At 37.2% G+C, this 25,745-nt stretch overlaps 1 protein-coding gene across 4 annotated transcripts in view; it reads right to left on the bottom strand.

The window, feature by feature from the left end:
• The window catches only part of LOC126298440 (proteoglycan 4-like), a 371,748-nt gene that overhangs the window by 65,056 nt on the left and 280,947 nt on the right, over positions 1–25,745 (bottom strand). For 3 of the 4 annotated variants that reach the window (XR_007552609.1, XR_007552608.1, XM_049989768.1), the window contains exons 5-7: positions 23,819–23,952; positions 18,505–18,715; positions 1,954–3,703 (exon numbers count right to left, since the gene is read on the bottom strand). Coding sequence is in view for 2 of the 4 variants with exons in the window: in XM_049989768.1 (XP_049845725.1) it covers positions 1,954–3,703; positions 18,505–18,715; positions 23,819–23,952 (2,095 nt within the window). In the remaining 2 variants the exon portion in view is untranslated. Of the gene's footprint in view, positions 1–1,014; positions 3,704–18,504; positions 18,716–23,818; positions 23,953–25,745 lie in introns of those variants that run through there. The other variant, XM_049989767.1, reaches the window with a different exon arrangement.

Raw genomic sequence — 25,745 nt, 5'->3', positions numbered from 1 at the left:
AGAGCCAGTGTTTCACTGTGTTAATCACCTCCTCTTCATCCACAAAATGTCTTACATGAATGGCATCCTGCAATCGCCCAAACAAGTGGAAGTCCAAGGGAGCTAGGTCACGGTTGTCAAGTGCGACAGCTGCAGATGATCTCCCCAACCGCTGCAAATCATGCAGCTCTGCCACATAGCATTCTGATGACCTCACCCTCCATGCATAGCAACTAACTGTATTTCTGCCAACAGCAGATGCTCCGTACACTTTGCACAAGCATTTGTGTTTATTTCCCGTTGTTTCTTTTTCTGCAGCATTGTAGCATTGTTTTCAGCTGAGAAAAAAAATAGTGCATTACATTCTGGACAACTCATGTTTTAATATTCCTACATTTACACTGTACTTTGAAAAAAAACTGATTGCATTCAGAATGTGCAAACACTTTCACAAATTTCATTCCAATAAATGGATCATATTTCCAATTTTGAGGGGGCCGTAGTGTGTAGCTCAAAAACCTGTATCCTAAATAGAATGCATAATCATCTCTCAGATGACAAAGACTGGCATGAAACTATTAATGTCTGTAGATAAAGAAAACATTAATTTATTGGTTATAATTTTCTTTCTCTTTAGATTGCATTCAGATGTCGAGTGCCATTTTTTAATATTTGAGGATGTTTATTTTACCACTGTCACAACAGCAGGATAGAATTTCTTCTTTTGCAGTTTGCAGAGATCTGCTATCACAGGTTACCTACCTTTGTTTTCTGTTGATTCAATATGAGTAACATAATACAGAAGGATTGACTCATATTTTACCTTTAAACATTGTGGTATGAAACGGTTGCTCTGTGTGAACAGTATCCATAATAACCATAGTTCTTTGGTCATTCAGGTCATTCAGGCTTGTCAAACCCCATTTGGTTTTAGCTACATTCTCTCAAATATCACTTCAAAATTAAATTATGTGCTGTTATGGGATTTCAACAAAAGTAATTTAAATTTTCCTTAAGAAATAAATAAACACAATCTGGATTTTTTGATTTTTTTTAATGGGTAATGGCAGAGTACACATTTTGGGCCTCATTAAAAACCATGGGGATGATGACTAAAAAAATTCTTTCAATGGTTCTTTAGCTTGAAAGACATTCAGTAATGAAATATGTGTAACATGCTCTGTTGGTTTTCTAACACATACATAATTTATGAAAATATTCACAGGATTTTATAGTCACTCTTTTCTGGAAAATATACACACATAAACAAGTCAACATAACTTAATTTTCTTCACAAAATGTAACAAGAAATGTCTGGATGAACTAGAAGTTTTTCAATCAAGTTTCAGCATGTTCAGTAGTACTCAGCACTACTTTCTCTCTGCTGACTATACAAAGGTCCTTGCTGCTGTTTTGTTTGTGTACTTCTGTAATCTAATGGACCTGAAGGCACAGGTTGTATGGGAACATCTTTTTGTCGATGCCTGTTATTTGGTCTTTCTGATGGCACTGTGAACTCTACCTTTCCACCAGGACCAGTACTTTGATCACGAGGCAAATAAATGTTTGTTCCACTTTCTAATCTTTCATTGGAATTGATAGTGAATGGTGTTCTTGTTATGTACCTCTGTGAAGCAGAGGATGTCAGATAAGATACCGAACCACGGGGTCCAGATGGAAGCTGAGCCTGATACCTTTGCCCAGCTACCCTTTTATTTAATGTGCTGGGACCACTCTGAGTTTCCTCTTGCGTCGTCGGTACAAAGCCACTGGTTATGCTTCTAGTTGGATGAAGAGTAGGATGTAAAGCATCATTGATGGTGACATCAATGTCATGCTCATTTAGATCTGCCAAAACATTTTGTATCCTTGCATCTCTGTCAATTGGCTTGATAACTATTTTGGAAGGTATTCTAATACCTGGATTGCTTTTGGCCTGTTGTGAAGATGAGGACAATGGAGCGTTATCAATACCTGTTAAACGTGGATTATTTGCACTGTTTTTGTTCCCTCCTACTGTCACTTCAGGTGCTGATGGATACTGACTAGAAGACGGTGCTCCACCAGCTGACTTTGGGGTTGTTTCTACATTGTCTTGATATTTTGCTTCTGCATTTCTTGAGTTGGGTCCAATAAATGGAGCTTTTGTACGAAAATTGCTATACGTTTGTCTTGAAGTTGCTCCACTTGGAGCTTCTTTATCAGTTTTATTGGATAATGTACCTGACCTTTCCGATTCACCAGTAGGTGGATTTTTGTTGACCGTTGTTGGGTTTCCGGATGGTGGACTGATGTTTCGTGGAGGTGAGACTGGTTGTTCCTCAACATATGTCAGTTTGGGTTTTGGACGATAGCTACTGCTAGTCTGTTCACTTGATTCATCTTCATAATAATTCTTTCTTGCTGACTGATCTGGTAAGGTTGGGGAGATACTGTCTGGCTTCTGAGAAGCAGTGGCAGGAATCCTTCCTGGTTGGGCCTGTGGAGATCTTGGTAGTGAGCTAACAGGTGCACGGCCTGATTGTGGTGGAGGTCGTTTGTTGTACGCAGGCTGGCGCCCAGTGTATTCACCACTAGAGGAGGAACTATAGTTTGGTGGACTTCCATCCCTTGAAGCTTGCCTAGAACGAGTGTTGTATGATGGAATAACTTCTTCCTCAGCTTCATCATCATCATCATAATAGTCCTCATCTAGCAGATCTCCAGCATATCCTGACGGTGCACGGGGTGCTGCAGTTGAAGAGCTTTTTTTGTTTTCCTGTCTTCTGTAGCCCCCAGGGCCAGATGGAGGTGACTTAGCTTGTGTCCCACTGTATTCATCATACAGAAACTCTGGTTGCTGCTGCGATTGTGAATTTCTCTTGTGTGACATGTAATTCTGCCTACCTCCTGCACTGGGGCTAATATATGCAGGACGTGGTGCAGGAACAGGGTCTTCATCAATTAGATCTTCCTCACTATATTTGTATCTTGAAGCTTGGCTTCCACTTGATCGTTGCTGGGTTGCATATGGTCTCTGTGCTTGCTGTGGTGAATATGCATCTGGATAGGAAGCCTGAACACGCCTTCTCCCACCAGCACCTGAAGGTCGTACTGGCCTTCTAGGCAGTTCCTCATCTTCATAGTCTTCATCACTGATAGGAGAGTAGGGGGTTGCTGTTTCCACTTGCCCAACATACCGTCGTCTACCTCCAGGACCTCGTCTCCTGACATTTCTTCCACCACCAGAACTAGGTCTTCTCAATTCCCTTTCTGCAGTAGGAGGGTAGTAATCAGGATTTCTATTCCTAGAGCTTCCTGTAGAAGGTCGAGCTGGTGGAAGATATTCTTCTTCTTCGTCGTCATAGTAATCGGCATCATCTGGTTCTTTACTTGCAGGGGCAGCTTTTGGAGGAGGCTGCTGACTGGGTCTTGAGTAATCTTGTTCCTCTGCTGATCCAGGTGTGCTTGACTGTGCACGAGGTTGAGTGTTGTAATCGTATTTATCCCTTTCGTTTTTGGGAACAGGTCTTCTTATCTTTGGAGGTACACGTGGTCTATCATACACCGAGGAGGAAGGTCGTGACTTTGGTTCAACTTTTCTTTCGTCTGCTACAGCAGGCTCTAAATCATCAGTGCGAGATGGTCTCCGTTCTGGTTCATCAGGTGGTAGTGGCCTTCTTGGCCGGTTACGGTTGTGACGTCCAGGTCCACTTGGTGCTAAGTCTTTACCAGTGACAGGCAACTGAAACAAAATTTTAAAAATGGTTGATAGAGTGTAGCTTTACAGGTAATACTCTTTTGTTTTAGTGTGTGTTATAAGTACTACAGGTAATTAGAGCTTATTTCTCCTTTTTTCCTGTCAATTATGGAAATATTGATGTCCAAAACTGTTGCACCTAACACAGAAAATCATTTTTAAATGGCACCACCCACCTGTCACAACAAAAGCCACCAACAGAGCATTGATCTCTACACAAATCAAGAATCACACTAATAGGGAACTTAATGCCAATGATTACGCATAACCAAGCAACAGGGAAAAAAGTTACATCATGAACACGCTGACTAACTTCAACCAATAAGTGGTACTCGTATTTCAGACAGAATATCATCAAATGAAGAGAGGCTATTAAAGTTCATGGAAAACTGTGGATAAGTAGGAACGAAATGGTTTAATGACATGGACAGATAATTTTCAGAATATGTGCAAACTTTGTTAGCTATTCATGGGGGATGAAATTAATATTTCATTATCACTAAAGATAATTACTGAGAACTTTTATTATGCTTTTGTGAAGTAGAATGTGTTCAGGTTTCATACCAGTACGTGAGATTGCAATGCATGTGTTACTTTCTTGAAAGTAAGATTCTCAGAACTGTACAGCTGAATCTGATGGAAAATATAAATGAAGTAAAAAAGGAGTGAATGATGGTGGGGGAGTGAGGGGGTGGTGGCAGGCAAGAAAAACTACATCTTTATTTGGAGGGGGAGGGGGGAGGGGGGATGGTGAGACAAAATTCCATCATTATTCAGGAAAGCCAGTTTCTCTTTCAATGAGACATTAATTCACCTCAATGAAAGATATTCAATATTCCTATCAAATGATACTTCACATAATTACAAACCTTGTATGATAGTTATGTCAAATATATTTGGTATCAGAGTCAAATCTATTTCTGTGTCAAGCATAAACTTCAGATTTTTCTCATAGCATAGTTGTAGCACTTTGTAAAAACAGCAGAATCATGTCCAAAGTCATGAATATAAATTGTTGTTATATAAGATAACTCTTTCAATGGCTAAAGAAACATACCAAATCTAAATCCTAACTAAAATATGTAAAAGGCACCAATAGAAAATGTTTTGTTTTTCTTTTTTGCAGAATTGTTAAGAGTGTGATTATTAAGGTCAAATAATAAAATGTCTTACACTGCTAGGTATCAATAATGAACGAAAGTTCTCTTCAGATTAAATCTAAGGCACTTGACTTTCATGGACAATACCATATTAAAGTACCTGTGTTATTCTGAATACAAAGCAAACTTCCTTTAGAAATGAACGCATGGCCAAAGGAAGTTTCCATCATATACAGAATAACACAGGCACTGCAATATCGAATTTGTCTGCAGACACCAGGCAAGCAACTTTAAAGTAAAATGTCTCGCCTTATGGGAATATATGTAATGGATATATGAGTACAGTTTGTAGGTGCATGCTTGACAACACATGGAGGTTTGGGCCTGGCTATAAGTGATGCATGGATAGCCAAATAAGGAACTAACTCCACAGTATATGGGAATGACAATATATAACAAGCTAATTGGCAAAATATGTTTAATATGAAGCCAGTGTGTCTAAAAATAAAGCTACAGCAGATTCTGTTGAAGAAACGCTACTATTCAGTAGCAGAATTCATAGAGGATGACGTAATTTGATCAAGGGGTAATAAATTGTTAGTCTGTAATAGTATGTGTAACAAAATTGTATTATACCATTTGTTAAAATTAGTTGTTGTAATTGTTTGTTTTGTATTTTATGTGTGTTTTTATATTGTATTACTGTTATGGTACGATTTGTTAAAATCAGGTGTTGTATGTATATGGTAAAACTTTAAGAAATTTGACATGTCTCCTGTACCTGAATCAAATGATTTAGATTATGTATGTTATGAGGCCAATAAACCACAATTACTCATAACCAGGAAATCTGTGTTCGATTCCTGGTCCAGCCCTAATTTTCACTCATTCCATCCTACAGCTGATGGCTGTCCCTATGCACAATTATGGATATATGTTATGTATTTAATAATTGCTGTAGTCACTGCAGCACCTATTCTTCTGGACACTCATGAATGTTCATAGGAACTTCCTGTCATATTCAGAATAACACAGGCAATGCTACATTGTATTTGTCCGACACCAGGCAAGTGACTTACCAGTAAAGGACCTCACTGTACAGGTATATACATAATGGATGTATGAGTACACATTGCAGATGCATGGTTGACGACATATGGCAATTTGGATCTGGCAGATAATCATGTATGGATAGCCACATGTAAGAAGACTGCTCATAAGCAGGAAGGTTGAAGTCTTGCAATTATGAATACGTGGAATGTCTTTCATGGGCAATATTCTTACTGGCTGATCAAGTGAGACTCATGACATGATTCAAAACACCAAATTCACACTCTTTGCATTTTTCTGAAGTAGCTTAGTTGTTATAAGCATCATTCATGGAAGTTCTAGGCTGTGTTCACATCCTGGCTCTGAAGGGCTACAGAACTTTTCAGAACATCTTATTTCAGTGTAGACTGTCAGGGTAATTAAGTAGTTTGTTATTTTACTTTTCTGTGAATAAAATTAGTGAGATCTTACTTTGATGTGAGATGTGTCAGCAACAGAATAGTAAACAATGAATCATTAAGATTTAAGCTTAAATTACTGGGAGCTCTTGAAAAGAAAGGCTCCCAAAATGGCACTGTGAGTGAGGAGCTTAGAACCACCTGAAAAATATACTTACAGTGCTTTGAAACTAGCATATCAATTACACGAGATTAAATTCAATCCAAATTCAGAAGAGGCTGTTCAATATATGAAAGCAACGAATCACATGCAAATGTGAAAGAATGTTATGTAATTCAGAGAACTAGACAAAATGAAAACATTAAGATACATGACAAACAGTACTTAAATTTTTTCACTGTCTCCTCAAAAAGACAATATGCATAATGCACAAAAGTAAAGTTTGAGATTAAAGTGAAACTAATCTGGAAAATATTTAAACGAGAAAACAAATGAAAACATTTACACAAATATGTCAGGCTCTTGGCTGTGATTCATATTGTACTGAATTAAATATTCCACATAAAAATTTGAGGAAATCTTAACAGCAAGAGCAGCATAACATTAGCAAAGCAATGAAACATGAAAGTGCATAAACAGCCAACTGTACTGTAATAATCAAATCACTGAAAAATAGTAATTATTGTGATTATCAAAGTGCATTAATATTCAGTATGTTTGCTATTATTAATGAATACAGGCTACGTATCAGGAGAAAAAATGTCTCCTTTGAATGTGTCAGTGGTTTTGAGGAAACAACAAATAAGTTCTATTGGAGAATAGAATTACATTTAACAATATTAGTGCATACAGGTAATAGTTTATTAGAACTGTAGCTAAAACAAAATTTCATGGCTTTCATATTGAAGAAAAACCAAAATGGGTAACTACCATCACATTTTTAAATTATAGACTGTCAAACAAGAGGTATACAATAAAATGCCTTTGTAAAAATGGTAGTGCCACAACCGTTAGGGCTGTGCCCTATCTGATCAAAAGTATCCAGACATCTATTAGTAAACAATATGAGGAGTGTTTATGTTCTGCCTTGATGACACCTTGAACTCTGATGACACTTTCAATAAGGTGTCTGAATGTCTGTCTACGAATGGCAAGCAATTCTTCCTCAGCATCCAAAACCAGACAAGGTAGTGATGTTGAAAATTGGAGTCTGGAGCAAAATTAATGTTCTGACTCATTCCAAAGGCTCAGTTCAGGTCAAGACTCTGGTCATCCCACTTTGGGAATGTTTTTGTCCACAAAGCATTGTCTCACAATGCTACGTTATGACAGGACTCATTGCCTTGCTGAAGCAAATAATCTTCTTCTAACTGTTCCTTGACTGTATGCAGTACACAATACGTTCATATACTATTACATTTAGTGTTCTCTTGAGTGCAATAAAGGGACCACAATCAGAAACACCCCCAAATCATAACACCATTATCTCTGTACTTCAGTGCTGGCACTGCACATGAAGGCAAGTGAAGTTCTTCAGGGATTCTTCACACTCAAATCCTTCTGTTAGGATGCCACTGAGTCTAGCACGATTCCGCACCACAAATCAGTTGTTTTCAGTCAGCTACTGTACAGTGGTATCAATCTTTACACCACTTCAAGATTTGCTTAGCACAACCACAGAAGCGCGTGGCTTGTTAGGAGCTGCTCAATTATTTTACTCCCTTCTTTTAACTACTTAAACACAAAAACTGTTAGCTGGACTGTGGGCAGTAATTTGGAATTCATGCGTGATTCCCTATGCTAATAACATTCAGCTTTTCACAATCACTGTCAGTACAAGAAGTCTACCTCATCTTGGTTTAGCTGTGGTTGTTCTTTCACATTCTCCCATCATTATACCATCACCAACAATCAATATGGGTAGCTTTCATACTGCCATACCTGCCTCTAGTGACATTTAGAGCTCCATTTTGCAGAATATAAAAGTGTCTGTATTCTTGTAGTATCTCATACATGCAACACCATTAATCATTTATACTTCTGTGTAGTTAAGTTGTAAGTGATCTGTCCACTTTAAGCTATCTGTTAAAATTTAATTATATACACCAGTTCGATTAATGAACCTGTAGGTAAATTCTGTGTCTGACATGTATAGTCAAACAGAGTTATATGGAAAAAAGAAAGAAATGTAGAAGGTACAAACATTTGCGGAGAAGTATGAGAACTGCACTATGAATTCAAAACCTATACCTTATCTACTGAATTGACAAAAAACCTAAGTAGTTTGTCACAGTCAGCCAATGGATCAAAGTTATCTATCCTGTCACTATTTGATCATACTTTTATTTATACTGACAATGTCAGTAATGTTTACATCAATGCTACGTTCTTACTCGACATGTCACTTGACTTCATCAACCTCTTAAATTCAAACACTGAATTTTGATGAATATGCTCAGTCAGAATCAAGGAAACATCAGCCATTTCCAGCTAGTGAGCTCTTATTGACTGCTGACTCGTTACATCAGCCACTGCAACCACAACACTACACTTACACACGTAAATTGGTCTCGCCTGCTGAATGTGTGGAGAGGGAGAGTGGTCCTTCAACAAAACATTTGTAATTCCTGAAGTACTGGATTTTAACATATAAACAGGCACAAAGTTTCTGCATGAATATGAAGTGTGGTGAGCATATAAAGTGCTGCTCACAATGAGAACGTTAAACAATGACAGTAATAGTGCTGCGAGGTTTGCAGAAGAGCTTCTGTGAAGTTTTGGAGGTAGGAAAGAAGGTACTGGTAGAATTGAAGCGATGAGGATGGATTGAGTGTTGTGCTTGGGTAGCTCAGATGGTAGAGCACTTGCCCAGAAAAGGTAAAAGTCCCAAGTTGAGTCTCGGTCCGGCACACAGTTTTAATCTGCTAGGAAGTTTAATAACAGTAATAGTGACAAAATTTGTTTTTAAGATGATGTCCATATTTATGCTCATGGTTTATAACCACTTAGTAGCTATGAAACAAAGTAGCAAGGAAAAGTATAAAATATCAGTCATACACAGTGCATATAATAAAAATTGGTGTATCTCCTAACTTGATTTACAAAACTGATGAAGACACTTTAGCTTATAGCTGCTGAAAATTTCTGTGTCCAGAATGATTTCTTTTGTGATAGGACATTTTAAAGACTTCTGTATTCATATCTTGCATGATACAGTTACGATTACAAGCACTACTCATGTTATACTTTTGACCACAGATTGTAGAGCATAAAGACTGGCAGCAGTACTAGAAGGCACAAGTGAACCTGTGGCACCTGAGTTTTCTTTTATATTTACATTTTACACAGCATACAGAAATTCACTGACCTGACTTCTAATAAGTTTGTAACATCAATTGGGGAACTAAACTCAATTTTTCATGTCCCCATTCCTCTCACTGAGCTTGAAATAAAACTTCTGCTCCTAGGTATCAATTCTAACACTCATGTCAACTGACATAACCAAATCACAGATCCATAAACAAGAAAGAAATTTCAAAATTTAACTCATAATAGACCTATCAGGAAAAAAGTGTTTGGCCACTATAAATACTGCATGATATTTAATTGTAAAGACTATCACTTTTGCTAATGATGTATGAGGTAGTTGAGCCATTTCCCAACACACTACTGCCACAAATTATACAGTTTGGAGGGTCCTACCATTTTATGTTCCGTTCAAAAATATTAAGAATTTATAGCCCACATGATGAAATAAACTGAAAACTGTGAAATATGGCAGAAACTGCCAGATTACAACATCTCTGATGTTTGTTTTCCACCTGTAGCCAATAGTTGTATAACATTGTGATGTCATTCTAATACAGTGGTTTCTAGTACACAGGGTGGTCCACCGATAGCGACCGAGCCAAATATCCAACTAAATAAGCGTCAAACAAAATAACTACAAAGAACAAAACTTGTCTAGCTTGAAGGGGGAAACCAGATGGCGCTATGGTTGGCCCACTAGATGGCGCTGCCATAGGTCAAACTGATATTAACTCCTTTTTTTTAAAAATAGTAACCCCCATTTTTTATTACATATTCGTGTAGTGCATAAAGAAATATGAATATTTTAGTTGGACCACTTTTTTCGCTTTGTGATAGGTGGCACTATAATAGTCACACACGTATAGGTACATGGTATCATGTAATATTCCTCCAGTGCAGAAGGTATTTGCTTCGTTATACATTTGCTGTGTTAAAATGGACCATTTACCAACTGCGGAAAACATCGATATCATGTTTATGTATGGCTATTGTGATCAAAATGCCCAATAGGCATGTGCTATGTGTGCTGCTTGGTATCCTGGACGACAACATCCAAGTGTCCAGACTGTTTGCCAAGTAGTTACGTTATTTAAGAAACAGGAAGTGTTCAGCCATGAGTGTGTGTGTGTGTGTGTGTGTGTGTGTGTGTGTGTGTGTGTGTGTGTGTGTGTGTGTGTGTGTGTGTCATTAAGTTCTTTTAATTTCTCATTTTGTATGTGTGATTCTCCTCAAATGTGTAGGGAGACTATAATTTCATGACTGTACACAGAGAGAACAGTTGGGATTTGCCGTTTCTGAAATAATGGGCAGCAAGTTTCTGTTCCTGTGCTGTATACATATATCTGACAATTTCCTTCTGCAATTGTAGTATTTGTGATACATTATTTGAACTTCTCCAGAAAATTGCACCATGCCTAATAAAAGATTCAAAATAACTATGATATGCTGTTTTCCGTGTACTCATGTCAGTGAAATTTGCTTGTATTTGCACTGCAAATGCAAATCTGCTTAGTTTATTTGGTAGGAAGCCATAAGTGTATTCCAGCTTAAGTTCTTGTCCAAATGTATCCTTGGAATTTGATTGTGTCAACTTCTTCCACAAGATGACTGCTATGTAGTATTTTAAGTTCCACACATTTTAAATGCTTGGTTTTGAAATGTACCATATGAGGTTTTGCAAGTTCAGTTTCAACACATGTAACTGGAATCACTGTGTGCGCTCACAATTGAGTACACTTTTTTTCTGCACTGTAATTTTCAATTAAAACAGAAGTACTGTCTGCAAAAACAATTGATGGAGAATTTATATTTAGGGGCGAGTCATTCACATAGAGTAGGAATAGGTGTGGCCCCAAATGGACTCTTGAGGCACACCTAGTGAACTGTACTCCATTTAGAACAATAATTCACTGTATCTGAAGTGATAGTTACCCTGTATTTTCTGTTCTGCAAGTATGATATGAGCTATTTCAGACCATTACCCTTAATCCCACATTTGTCTAGTTTGTAGATAATCAAGGCAGCCGGCCGCGGTGGTCTCGCAGTTCTAGGCGCGCAGTCCGGAACAGTGCGACTGCTACAGTCGCAGGTTCGAATCCTGCCTCAGGCATGGATGTGTGTGATGTCCTTAGGTTAGTTAGGTTTAAGTAGTTCTAAGTTCTAGGGGACTAATGACCACAGCAGTTGAGTCCCATAGTGCTCAGAGCCATTTGAACCATTTTTTAAGCAAGGCATGATTCACAGAGTCAAATGCTTTTGTAAGATGACAGAAGATACCTAAAACTTCACTCCACTGATCCAGTGAGTTGCATATCTTTTCAATACAGTTATTCAATGCATCTAGAGTATTTTTCCTGGTTCGAATCCAAAATGGTTACTTACAATAATATCATTTTCACAATAAAATATTTGATACGGATGCAGCTACTTTCTGTAACACTTTTAACAAGTTTATCGAAACTAGACATGAGTGTCTTATTTGGGAGTTCCGCGACCATTCATTAAATAAAATATGGTGTTTCAGTCTTCGATCGCTATTCTTTATTTTCGATCGATTACTGGTTTCGGACTAGCTGCCCATCTTCAGATCATATGTTGTCGTTACAGACTAACTTGTCCGTACAGAACACACGGTTAACTGTCATAAGTAAAGTAAATTTCAATCTGTTAAAACATTATATCGCAGTTTTTAAGAGTAACCTGATTGGTAACAGTAAAATTGCTCTCTACCTATAACAAATGTGCATCTGTTATTATTTCACCGTATATATTACTGGTAAATATTCTTTTTAATGAAAATTTTTAAGGTAATAACATGAATAATCTTTTTGAGTGGTCCACTCAAAAAGATTATTCATGTTATTACCTTAAAAATTGTTTTATTAAAAAGAATATTTACCAGTAATATATACGGTGAAATAATAACAGATGCACAATTGTTATAGGTAGAGGGCAATTTTACTGTTACCAATCAGGTTACTCTTAAAAACTGCGATATAATCTTTTAACAGATTGAAATTTACTTTACTTATGACAGTTAACCGTGTGTTCTGTATGGACATGTTACTCTGTAACGACAACATATGATCTGAAGATGGGCAGCTAGCCCGAAACCGATAATTGACTGAAAATAAAGAATAGCGATCGAAGACTGAAACGCCACGTTTTATTTTACTTTTAACAAGTTTGAAATAATAGAAATAAGGTAATAGTACCCCATGGCTCCCCTTGACCCTTTCTTGAACAGAGGTCTGACTTTGGCTATTTAAGCACACTGGGAAAGCACTTGTTCAGAAGGTTAGTTGATTATTTTAGTTAGTGGAGTGCTATTATGTCATATACTGCTTTAATTACTTTAGTGGGTCACTGCACCCAGCAGAGCTTTTACTTTTTAATGATAATACAATGTTTTACAGTGTTTTATTGTGAGTTTTTTGTAAAATTAGTGGGATACTCGCAAAGGAACCTCCCCATTGCACTCCCCTCTGATTTAGTTATAAGTTGGCACAGTGGATAGGCCTTGAAAAACTAAACACAGATCAATCGAGAAAACAGGAAAAAGTTGTGTGGAACTATGAAAAAAAGCAAAATACAATAACAATAGTCCATGCGCAAGATAGGCTACATCAAGGATAGTGTAAGCTCAGGAGCACCATGGTCCGATGGTTAGCGTGAGCAGCTGCGGAACAAGAGGTCTTTGGTTCAAGTCCTTCCTCAAGTCAAAAGTTTACTTTCTTTATTTTCGCAAAGTTATGATCTGTCCATTTGTTCATTGACGTCTCTGTTCACTGTAATAAGTTTGAAGTCTGTTTTGGAACCACACCGCAAAACCGTGTGATTCCTTACAGTTCGGAAAATATTCATTGACCTTGTTATTGAAGTCACGAGCTATATTTGCTGGATTCATATTGCCCACAGAATACATCTCACATATTTAATGCACTCTCGGCCAAAGTAGGTAACAGTTAACTGCCAGCCAGGGAGATTTGTTAGGAGGAGCACTCTCTCTTCCATATGCTGTAGTCGACTGTCGTCGTGTGTTTCGATGTTTATGTGTAGCGTCCCCATACTGCGGTGCAGTTACCTCTCATCAGACGGACGGACGGACAAATAATAATTGTCTGAAAATAAAGAATTAAACTTTTCATTCGAGGGAAGACTTGAACCAAGGACCTCGCATTCTGCAGTTGCTCACGCTAACCACGGGACCCCGGTGCTCCTGAGCTTACACTATCCTTGATGTTGCCTGTGTTGCGCATGGACTACTCAGTTTGTATATTTTGCTGATTTTTTTTTTCATAGTTCCACACAACTTCTTCCCATTTTCTTGACTGATCTGTGTTCAGTTTTCAAGACCTATCCACTGTGCCAACTTTTAACTAAATCTGAGGGGGGTGTGAAGGGGAGGTTCCCTTGTCAGCTTCTTGGTAGAGTCCAAAAGGATTCACTTTACTCTGATACTTTGCTACCGTAACATCCGACTGTTACTCATTTATCAAGAATTCACTTAAACACACTAATATTTGAGCTGGGTTGACAATAAGGCTACCAACTATTTTCATCCTAGATACTTCATTACTATTAACTCTAATGCCTAACTCTGATTTTACAACAGACCACACTGCCTTTGTCTTACTTTTATGTTTTAAAATGAACATATTATTTCCCATTTGTTTGGATGCCTTCACAATTTTTTTTAAATATAGCTCTATAATTGCTAACATACTCAGTAAAATGTCTTATTTCATTTCTGTTCATTGCCTCTTCATGCTATTATAATTTTTACAGCCTGAGTTATCCATTTAAGTTTACTAGTCACTTTGTTACATGTGATTGTTGTGGAAACATTTCATTAAACATTTCAAGAAATTTGTCAAAGTTACAACTAGGTGCTTGAAATACAGCTATCATAAGGCCATTCAACCTGTCTTAACTCTATTACTAAATAAAGCTGAATGTTTTTCACTGAAGTTCCTTTCACATGGCTTTTGTTACGTAAGATTTCTTTGCTAATTTTAGTTGATTCAGTGAATAATCAGAGTGGTCAGAGATTCTTAAAGCTAAGTAAAATTTATAAACATCTTCAAATACATAATTTGTGAAAACATTAATACAGGTCGCTGACTATGCATTTACTCTAATGGTTAGCATGAAGTTTACACTGAAGCCAAAGTTTTTATTAAATCAGTGAATTTGAACACATCATTGCTTTCAGCTATGATACTACCATTGAAGTCAGCAGCTATTGCAATCTTTTTTCCTTTTTTCTTTCTTAAGATTTTCAACCAGGCACTGAAATTTGAGCAGAGGAGCTTCAATTGTAACTTTTCTGGTTCTCTATAAACAGAAACTTCCATTAACCAACTTCGACTCCATAAGGAATCATTGTGAACAGTGACTGTAGATTGATTAAGGAAGGATAAGACTCTAGCAGTCAGTCACAATCCAACTAGTTGTTTATTATTCTTTCACATCCTCATTTCTATTTGTTATCAGTTTGTCTGCCCACACACCAGTAAAGTGTTCTGCTCCGAGTTTGTTGGATGGTAACTCATTCAAATGCTCTGAAGATGGATATTTATAGCTAAAACTATTCTATGCAAGAATAATAATAAAAAAAAAACAGTGAGACTGCAACTAATACCTGTGTTTCTACCCTAACTAAAGAAACTTCTGTTAGACTTAAGTCCTCAATTTGATACAACAGCTATGAAATATACCCTTTTAGTGGCCAAGACCACCACTTCAAAGTGCAGTGTAGTGCTATATGGCGTCACGAGAGTATTTACATTGTGCTCTCAAATATTTTCACGTCAGTCACCAGAGATGCTGGTTTGGCAATGACTTTGTACTTATTCTTTGAATGAATGTTGTACCTTCCTTGTGAAAAATAGTTGCTTATTCACAGCCTTGAGTCTAGTTAATGGTCTTAGGGATAATACTACAAGAAGGTGGAATGTCTCTAAGTTTTATTCTCTGTTTACAACCTCTTCCTTTCTGTATATAACTTAATAAAGCTGAGAATTGTTCTTGTACAAAAATGTTGCATTTCATAAGCCAAACACCTTGTTTACGACTAACATGGTAATTGATCTGACAGCTTCTGACTCATAGCTAATGTGACACGAGTTTAACACACAACAGTACTGGAAGGATACAATTAAAACTTGATATAATCATCAACTAAGCCTGCACCTTCAGTCTCTTGGCTCACTGTGCACTCACCACCCTTCTGGCCGCATAATCCTTTTTTGTGGTTTGCACAAGTGGAAGCCAGGTTTCCCTATATGCGAACTACAGTAGATTCCATGAAATTTGCTATTGTAATCAGACAGCCATAAATATTCCATGGAGTTTGATTACATGATCACTGCTTCACCTATGATGGGAGATATTGGAGAAGGAACCAAGCAGTAGGGTGTTTGTGTCTCATTAGCAACAAGAGACCACTGCATTATTGGAGACATTTATGGAGTAAGAACATTGTGGAGCAGTCGTATGCCACCTCAATTGAAGGCTACTATAGCATCTCAAACTGACGTTACCCTGGACACAGTGGCTGAATTGGCTGATAATATATTTTACAGAATAATTATCATGTTGATAAGTACAATGATAGTGTCATGCAACACTATGTCAATACCCATTGTTACATACTGATTTCGATGTTGTGGTGGCCAAGATTGATTTGCTGACTTAACAGATTGGTTAACTGTTGACTCATTGAGATTGCATCACGGACAGAGGCCATTATTATGAGGAATAGAGGATCTGGTCATCAACTACCCTCTCAACATCTTGGACAAGTCAACCCTCCGTTGATTGGTAAAATTTCTACTAACCACCCAAATGCCAGTGGCAGTCAGACATAGGCACATCAGCTGATTGCCGGGTTACGTCACAGTGCTTGTTCATAAGTGACTGCAAGTCCGGACAAAAATATTTAGTGGACACTGGGTCAGAGCTATGCATTTTTCTGCAGACTCAGTTACACAGCAAGTGACTACCAACCAAATTCTGTGAGACCACAGCAAATAATTCTACTATACCAATGTACATTACACAATGGATCCAGCTGGATCTCTGATTGCAGCGTGACCTGATGTGAGAACTTAACTTGCAGAGGTGTCAGAACTCATAACAGTGGCAGTCTTTTTAGCTTATTATCAACTGTTCCCAGACTTGGTGAACACTCTGCTATTTGATGGTGTCACCAGCTTAACAACCTTGGGATTCTGATGAAATGCACAGAAAAATAGCCTTATTTAATACCTTTGATCCAAATTCTGCTCCTTATGCTGACGTTGAGTGTTTAAGAAGACCAAACAATTAAGATCACCAGTCTTATTTTTACACTCCAAGACTGAAGCAGTGTACACAGTCTGTCTGTGTACAGAGTAAATCCTGGATGCAAGTGTGACAAAGAATTTAGTCTGTGTGTCTGAGGTGAAACATGTGCACCAGCATGGTATACACCTAGTAAGATGTGGGAAACTGCCAGAAAACCACATCCAAACTGGACAAACCAACCCCTCACCATTGTGCCAAATGGTTTCAATATGGCAGTCCATCATATTTCCCTCGCCCAGAAGCAGTCACACAGCTAACCAGGTGGTTTGTGCTCCCTAGTTGCAGTACTGTGAACAATCTGAAAATCTCTTCCTCATCTATGCTACACAAGGAACACTCAAGTTTTTATCAACAACTGAAAATTTTCTAAAGCAAGTTATGCAAAATGATAGTAAAAACACTCTAAACAATGAAATACTCACTTTGTTAAATTACACATTGTTGGAAAATAAAGTATGCATCACTAACAAATACTACAACAACTTCTGACAGAAAACTAGAGAATTAATAGTCTTAGTTGGCCTGTTATTGTCCCCCCCCCCCCCCCCTCCCTCCCCTCTCTCCACCACTGTTATTCCTCATCCTTTCTGCAGAAGCCCACCACGCAAACATCCACTCATCAGTCAGAACAAAACATTAATATAGTAACAGTCAGATTTATTACACATATTAGAGCACTATAATGTAGTTTCCCTTTAGAATACTGTTTCAGAATTGGTAGCTACAGCTGCAGTAAACGTCAGTGATCCGGAAATAAAACTAGCACATACATTAAGTATTAGTAACATCAACAAATACAATAGTTTAGAAAATTTAGGTAATCATGAAATTAGATCTATCCAAAGGATCACAAACAGAAAACAAAACAAAATAATGGAACTGACAATCAACACAGAAATTATGAATTACGATTCGCATACAGGTGAACATACAAAGGGAAGTACAACATCAAAGAGGAAGCGAGGAAAGTACAAATGGTGAACTGAAGATGGGTTTCTGAACAGACATTTTTGTTTCATACACTTTTGTGATTTGGGAAATACCTACATTCAGGTATTCATCTGTGTGTGAGAGATACTGCCTCCCCTTCTATTTATTGATATGACACTTCCATCACAAAAGCAGGATAGAAGATGCAGTTATTTTCTTTTGGATTTAGTAAATATATTAAGTTATGGATAATAAAAGTGAATTTCCAGCACCTGAACATTATACACCTTAGTTTCTCTTTTTAATTTACATTAACAGTCAACATAAGTAGAAGGATTTTCCTTACCTGGGTGTTGTGTCCACATCATCACACAGAGAAAAATAGATGAATAAAGTTAGTACCTCATTCATAGAGCTATAAACATATTCATCCTTAAAACATAACTTCATAGCACTTGAAATGTGAACTATTTCCATTTAATATGTTTTACTTGGCATAAAACATAATAAAAGCTATTGGTATCAGAAAAATGAAACATTTTCATTAAGAGAACGTCTGAAAACGTCTTTCCTGTGCATCATTTTTAACTTTCCATTAGATTCACATTATCCTACATTTTTATCCATGATATTACATAAAATAGTTACCTCATCATCATAGTAATCAGCATCATCATACTCTTCATCATCATAGTAGTACTCATAAACAGGGCGCCTCCTCCGGTAAGGTCGCCTCCTGCCACCTCCCTGAGGCCTACGAGCAGGTGGAGGTGGAGGTGGTGGGGGTGGAGGTGGAGCCTGAGTGGTAGTGGTTGTTGTAGTTGTGGATGATGTTGTAGCCTTGTACAGAGCCTCATTTCTGTGAAGACAAATAGTGAACTTCAAAATGTGCACAGATTATCACAGAAGTTACATTTTGTATTCAGACCACATCATACCCTTCAACAATGTGTATCATTTTTTAGTCTGTGCTTCAATATTTTGTAGTAGCACATAACTGACTGGAGAAAAAGTGTATTCATACCATTAAATTTGTTACTAAATGCGAATATGTAAGTAACTAATTATTAGTGAAATAACCAATCTGTACACACAAATTCGTAAGACAAGGCTGTCATACTATATTATACATATATAGGGTGTAATTAAATTTCATTTACAGATTTTCAGGAGGGTTTCCTTACACCAAACAGGAGAAAATGTTTAGTAAACATGGGCTCTAATATGCATATCATAAGAGGTGTGAGTAGTTGTTTAATAGAAGACATGTGTTCCAGAGTAGCACAGAATATTTATATGGACTGTCAAAAAGTTATATAGGCGAACAAGAAGAAAATTGGTATTTGTTGTCAAAAAATTATATATGTGAATAAGAAAAAGTATTTTCATTGTCAAAACATAAATGTGACTGCAATGGTGTTAGTCGGTTTGGGGCAGTATTTGGTCAGCAATACTCATTGAGTTTTATGCTGTGTTAAGATAGTCCAGATTGGACTACAATTCATCTGTGAACTGTAGATGATGACTGAATAGATGTGTAATTGGAAAGAATAAAGAAAAGTTATGGGAAATCAGAGTCAAGTTATTTCTTTGAATTAATAACCACAAACCTGTTTATTCAGTGACCAAGTTAAGTATACATTTAATTATTGTTCTAACTATTAGTTTCATTGCTGGCATGTGGCAATGAACACACATTAAAAAAAGTTTTGCATCACTCTGATTCCAGAACTCCTGAAAATAGACATTGACTGTGGATATAGTATCACAGACAGTCCCTTTGACTGTTCAGAGATGTAATTAAACCCACACAAAGATGTATGCAACCATGTATGAGCAGCACCTATTAGACAGAGTGAGTCCAACAGCTGATCAGTTCAAGTCATTCCTCCTGGAAGGAGGTACACGGCTCGTGTTCAGCCATGCCTCAATGGTCAATACCGCAGTTTGATCACATCCGCATTTTTACTTCGTGCCACAAAGGGCTCTCAACAAGGGAAGTGTCCAGGTATCTTGGAGTGAACCAAAGCGATACTGTTTGGACATGGAGCAGATAGAGAGAGACAGAAACTATTGATGACATACCTCGCTCGGGCTGCCCAAGGGTCACTACTGGAGTGGATGACCACCACCTTCAGATTATGGCTCAGAGGAATCCTAACAGCAATGCCTCCATGTTGAATAATGCTTTTTGTGCAGCCACAGGACGTCATGTTGTGATTCAAACTGTGTGCAATAGGCTGCATAATGCGCAACTTCATGCCTGACATCCATGGTGAGGTCCCTCTTTGCAACCACGACACCATGCAGCACAGTACAGATGGGCCTAACAACATGCTGAATGGACTGCTCAAGATGGGCATCATGTTGTCTTCACCGATGGATGTCGCATATGCCTTCAACCACACCATCGTCTGAGACGTTTTTGGAAGCAACCTGGTCAGGCTGAAAGCCTTAGACACACTGTCCAGCGAGTGCAGCAAGGTGGAGGTTCCCTGCTGTTTTGGGGTGGCATTATGTGGGGCTGACGTATGCTCCTACAGCTGTACGACATGTGAATGTCATCCTCTGATGAATAGTGCAACCATATCGGCAGTGTATTGGCGAAGCATTCATCTTCATGGATGACAATTCACACCCCCACCATGCACAGCTTGTGAATGACTTCCTTCTGGATAATGAAATCACTTGACTGGAATGGTCAGCACGTTCTCAAGACATGAACCTTATAAAACGTGCCTGGGATAGATTGAAAAGGGCTGTTTATGGATGACGCGATCCACCAAAGACTCTGAGGAGTGGCGAATCGCCATTGAGGAGTGGGACAATCTGGACCAACAGTGCCTTGATGACCTTGTGGATAGTATTCCACAACAAATGCAGGCATGCATCAAAGCAAGAGGGAATGCTACTTGGTATTAGGGATTCCACGACAAATGCAGGCATGCATCAAAGCAAGAGGGAATGCTACTTGGTATTAGGGGTACCGGTGTGTACAGCAATCTGGACCACCACGTCTGAAGGTCTCGCTGTATGGTGGTACAACATGCAATGAGTGGTTTTCACGAGCAATAAAAAGGGCAGAAATGATGTTTATGTTGATCTCTCTTTCAATTTTCTGTCATTTTCCAGAACTCTCTGAACTGAGGTGGTGCAAAACTTTTTTTTATGTGTGTATTTGGGGTTGTCTTGCCAAGAAAATTGCCCACTGAATTACTTCTGTGATAATATTCAGGCCCAATATTTGGTATTGTAATGATTAAACAATGGAATTTTTGTTATACTGCAATTAACCCTTGGTCACTCGCGTGGAGTACAAATGTACTTCATTGACATTCTAAACATTATTTTCTTATTGTTGCAAAGAGTGGCAGGGCTGAAATTCTCAGTGTTTGGCATTCTTGTTCTAGCTTGTACCTACAGTAAGTGGCATGTGCCGTCCGGCACGGATCTTCTCACAGGAAAGTCTTGATTGTTTCCTGTCATGTTTGGTGCATGTGTGTACTCCATGCGAGTATCAAAGTACCAGCACATATTTTCTATGTTAAGTAAAAATTTTAATTTCCATTACATTTCAAATATGTTTGGTTTGCTATTGTAGCTTTAATTTATCATTATTATTTAGGAATAATGGCACATCATACTTCTGAAGAAAGGATTTGCATGCAATGGCTAGAGGAAGAACTGCAGAGTGATGAGCCTTCCAATTATGATTCTGATCTGTGCGAAGGATATACAAGTGAGGATGATGATCGACCAGATGAGCAAACTGGAAACAATGTCATGGAAGAATCAAAAGAAGACAATGTGGACATGGAAGAGAGCTTCAACAAGGCATGTGAAGAAAAATCTGAAGAAGATAATGTCGACAAGGAAGAGAACTTCAAAGAGGCAAATGCAGAAGCTGACTTTTATTTTGGAAAAGATAAAAACAAAATAGAATAAATTACCACCTCATCCGAATGTTAAAACAAAGTCCAGCAATATCGTTCTTAATGTTTCTGGTCCGAAAGGAGAGGCAATAAATGTAAAATCTGAAATCAATTGCATTAACTTCAATATTGATGACAGAATAATAGAGTTGATCATGAAAAGTACCAGTATTTATATAGAAACAATCAGACATTAATTTTCTAGAGAACGAGATGCAATATTTACAGATCAATGTGAAATGTGTGCCCCTCTTTGTATACTTATTTTCACTGGTATGCTAAAGACTTCCAAGTTGAATACTTGTAAAATATGGGACAATGAGAAAGGCAGTGGTATTGAAAGAGTATATTTGACAATGTCGAGGAACAGATTGCATTTCTTGCTTCGTTGCCCCAGATTTGATGACTTAAGCACCAGAAATGAGAGAAAAAAGATCAACAAATTGACACCAAAACAAGAACTTATGGATTTGGTGTTAGAAAACTTTCAGAAGTACTAACTTTACTCCTGGGTAGTACCTCACAATTGATGAGCAGCTGGTCGGTTTCTGTGGAAGACGTCCATTCAGACAATTTATACCTAGTAAATCTGCTCATTATGGCCTGAAGGTGTTTGCATTAGTGGATTGTAGAGTAATGTATCCTGTGAATATGAAAATTTATTGTGGAAAACAGCTGGTGGGGCCTTTTGAAGTAAGTAATCCAGGAAAGGTCATCGTGATAATTGCAAAACCAATTTCAGGCACAGGATGTAACATCATGGATGATAATTGGTTTACTAGCTGTCCTCTGCTTCAAGAATTGCCTCAGAAAAAGGCAACTTGTGTTGGAACAATCAGACAACAAAAAAGAAATACCTCCGGAATTTTTATGTAGAAAATCTCGAGAAATAAACACTTCTTTTTGCGACTATAGACATGATGCAACACTTGTCTCCTGTCAAAGGAGGAAAAAAAACAACAGATTTTTACGTTCTACAATCATACAAAAGTTGGAGGGGGAGAGAGAGAGAGAGAGAGAGAGAGAGAGAGAGAGAGAGAGAGAGAGAGAGAGAGAGAGAGAGAGAGAGAGAGAGAGAGAGAGAGGACAAAGTACGTTTTAAAATATGTGGCAGATCAAGAAATAAATCAAAATGGAAAGTGTGTGCAAAATGTAATGAATGGGTGCGTGTTGAATATTCGACAACTAGCTGTTTGTAAGAATTGCACACGATTTCTTATTGTACATATCTACTGTGATTACTTTCTTGTGTATTATTCTTCATTAAAGTTATTTTGAATAGTTTAATTACTTCTTGTATAATGTAGCATCTTTTGAGTAATAAATGGGTGGAACGACAAATACCCGTTTTTCATTTAAAAAATTAAATGTTTCATTCTCTCAAAAGTATTAGTCATGAATTTACTCATGCATCACAAAGGACATAAAAACAAATAAAATAATTAAATAGAGAAGAACCATATTTTTAATAAAAAAATGTGGTGGAGCACATTTGCGCACCACACGAGTATCTGTGTCCTCAAAACCCATGCGAGTAGTGGAGGGTTAATAGATACCTTTTCTGTGTATGTGACTAATCATTTCTACTCAAGGATTGGGCTATGAATAAAACATTAGTACTGCAGAGAAGTGTAATTAGGGCACTGCATTGATTAGTATAGATGAAGCAGTTTTGTGAGCAATGGGTAAAATTTGAAATCTTAATAAAAGTTTCATGTATTTGTGTAAACTGATACCATTTCTCGTAAAAATCAAAAGAAAGCAGGCTAGCATAGTGATGCTTATGACTACAGCACTACGGCTTACTAGGTAATAAATTAAATAAATTTATACTTAGTAGAGGACTCTCTCCTTGGAGAGAGAATATTGAAAATTCTGTAAAAATAAATAAAAGAGAGAAGCAAAGGTTAGCAAATAAATCCATGACACTGTGACTACTCCTCTCAAATCTGTGGATATCACACAATTTAAATTTGAAAACATGAATTACCTTTCATTCTAATCTTCTGGTATCTGAAATGAGCATTTACCTTTTAAAGTACTTCGGTGAATTTTCACAGTCAACTTCTGATACAAAATGACATATGAAAGTTTTTTGATCAAATGCAGTATAATTTGCACAAAGGAAATCATATCGTGTGCCAAAGAGACAGTGATGATAAACCTGAAATAAAAGAGTTGTGTGTACTTCACCAAAATTAAAGTGTTACATTCACAAATTAAGAGATAAGACCTTTCAGATAACTTTATAAAACAATCATAGAACAATTTAAATTCATCATTGTTGGAAATGGCTCAGCAAATATATTAAGTTTAATTTTCTTCATTCCATAGAAAACAAATCAAACAATATGAGTTTATACACTTACGCCAAACTTTTCAGATTATTATTAAAGGAAATAAATTTCCTGAATAAGTCTGATCATTGTAGACATTTTGTGAATAAAGTTGCCTAGATCATTAAATTGGTAAGTTCTGAGTTAGGATCAGATGATGGCAGTAGCTTAAGATTTTCTAAAATAAGAAATACCTAAGCCATCTAAGCAGCTTTATTCACAAAACTTATCAGAAGCTAAGAAAATTATTGATATACCATACGTTGTGAACACTATAACACCACATATCTAAAATAGAACAAATCACTGGATCTTTGAGTGATGAGCATACTTAATAAATGAACTAATTGCTTGGTTCTGAAATGGGTAAAAAATTTCTATGGAAACAATATATAAGTTACTTCAGAAGTTCAAATGCTGAAATAAATACACAATGTTAACACATTTTGCAAACTTGTGCTCCTGATTACCTTATGAGGTGCTTTTGTAGGATAGCAGAACTAAACTCACAGGAAACCAGATAGTCATTCACCTAGCTAACAAAGCTGTTTTCCAGACTTCACAAAACAAAAACTCATGATAGGAAAATCATTCCTCTCCCAGTTAATTTCATTCTTTCCATCTTTATTACCTGCATGGACAATATGTGAAAATGAAAAAAGGAATAAAAATTACCCTGCAGTCTCGGCTGGAAGCATAAAGCCTCCTAACAGAAGTAGCACACAGTGTTAGATATCTGAGACAACCTATAGAACAAAATAGCCATGTGAATAACACTTACACTCATTTTCTTCCTAAATTAATCCCCAAGAACAAACATTTTGTTATCTAAATAGTTCAAAATGTTTAGAGATGACTAAGGCTACAGTTACTTCTTTGTTGTGGTTAAAGTGCTATATCTGCACACAGAAGTAGTTTAGTTCAAGTACACATCTATGTATTGTAATAAATTCTTATTTTGTTTCTGTAAATTGATCAACATGAATGGTAAAATGTTTTCTTTGAAAAGCTCACAGGCAATTTTGTCACAAGTATCTTTGTCAAGTACAGCTTCATCTTCATCTGAAATCATCCCATCTTTAAACAGACATTAAATCTTTTACTTCTGTCCTTATACTCCCTGCCTCCTCCCCCTCTACATTCCTTGGCTTTGGCCTTTATGAAACTACAAGCAGCAAAAGAAATCAAATATATACTTTCTGATTGTCATAACAATGTGACTTCACTGTGAAGCAATCTATACAAGAAAAGAACTGTGCAAGATGCATAGGTATACAATGGCAAATGACAAATTATCAACAGGAAAACTGATATATTTTAATGGCTGTTGCAGTGAGAAATAAATAAACTGTCAAGAATGAAGGAGCAGTATAATACATGTATGTGATTCTTCAGAAATATCACTGAAACTTGACCTCAATTGATAATGATCTGGAGGAACATTTGCAATAGATTATAGCAGAGGTTGAAAATACTACTTCAGTTGTAAGGTTCCGTTTTTCCAGTACTTAAACCACAAGTCATGCTTGGGTAGCATATTTGGTAGAGCACTTGTCCATGAAAAGCAAATACTCCTGGAAAAAATGACATTGGCGAGACATGGCTTAGCCTCAGCCAGTGA

The sequence above is a fragment of the Schistocerca gregaria genome, chromosome X (genome assembly GCF_023897955.1).
Source record: "Schistocerca gregaria isolate iqSchGreg1 chromosome X, iqSchGreg1.2, whole genome shotgun sequence".
Lineage (NCBI taxonomy): Eukaryota > Metazoa > Arthropoda > Insecta > Orthoptera > Acrididae > Schistocerca > Schistocerca gregaria.
Note: the sequence above shows the minus strand (reverse complement) of the source record. Positions and strands in the feature narration are given on the sequence as shown.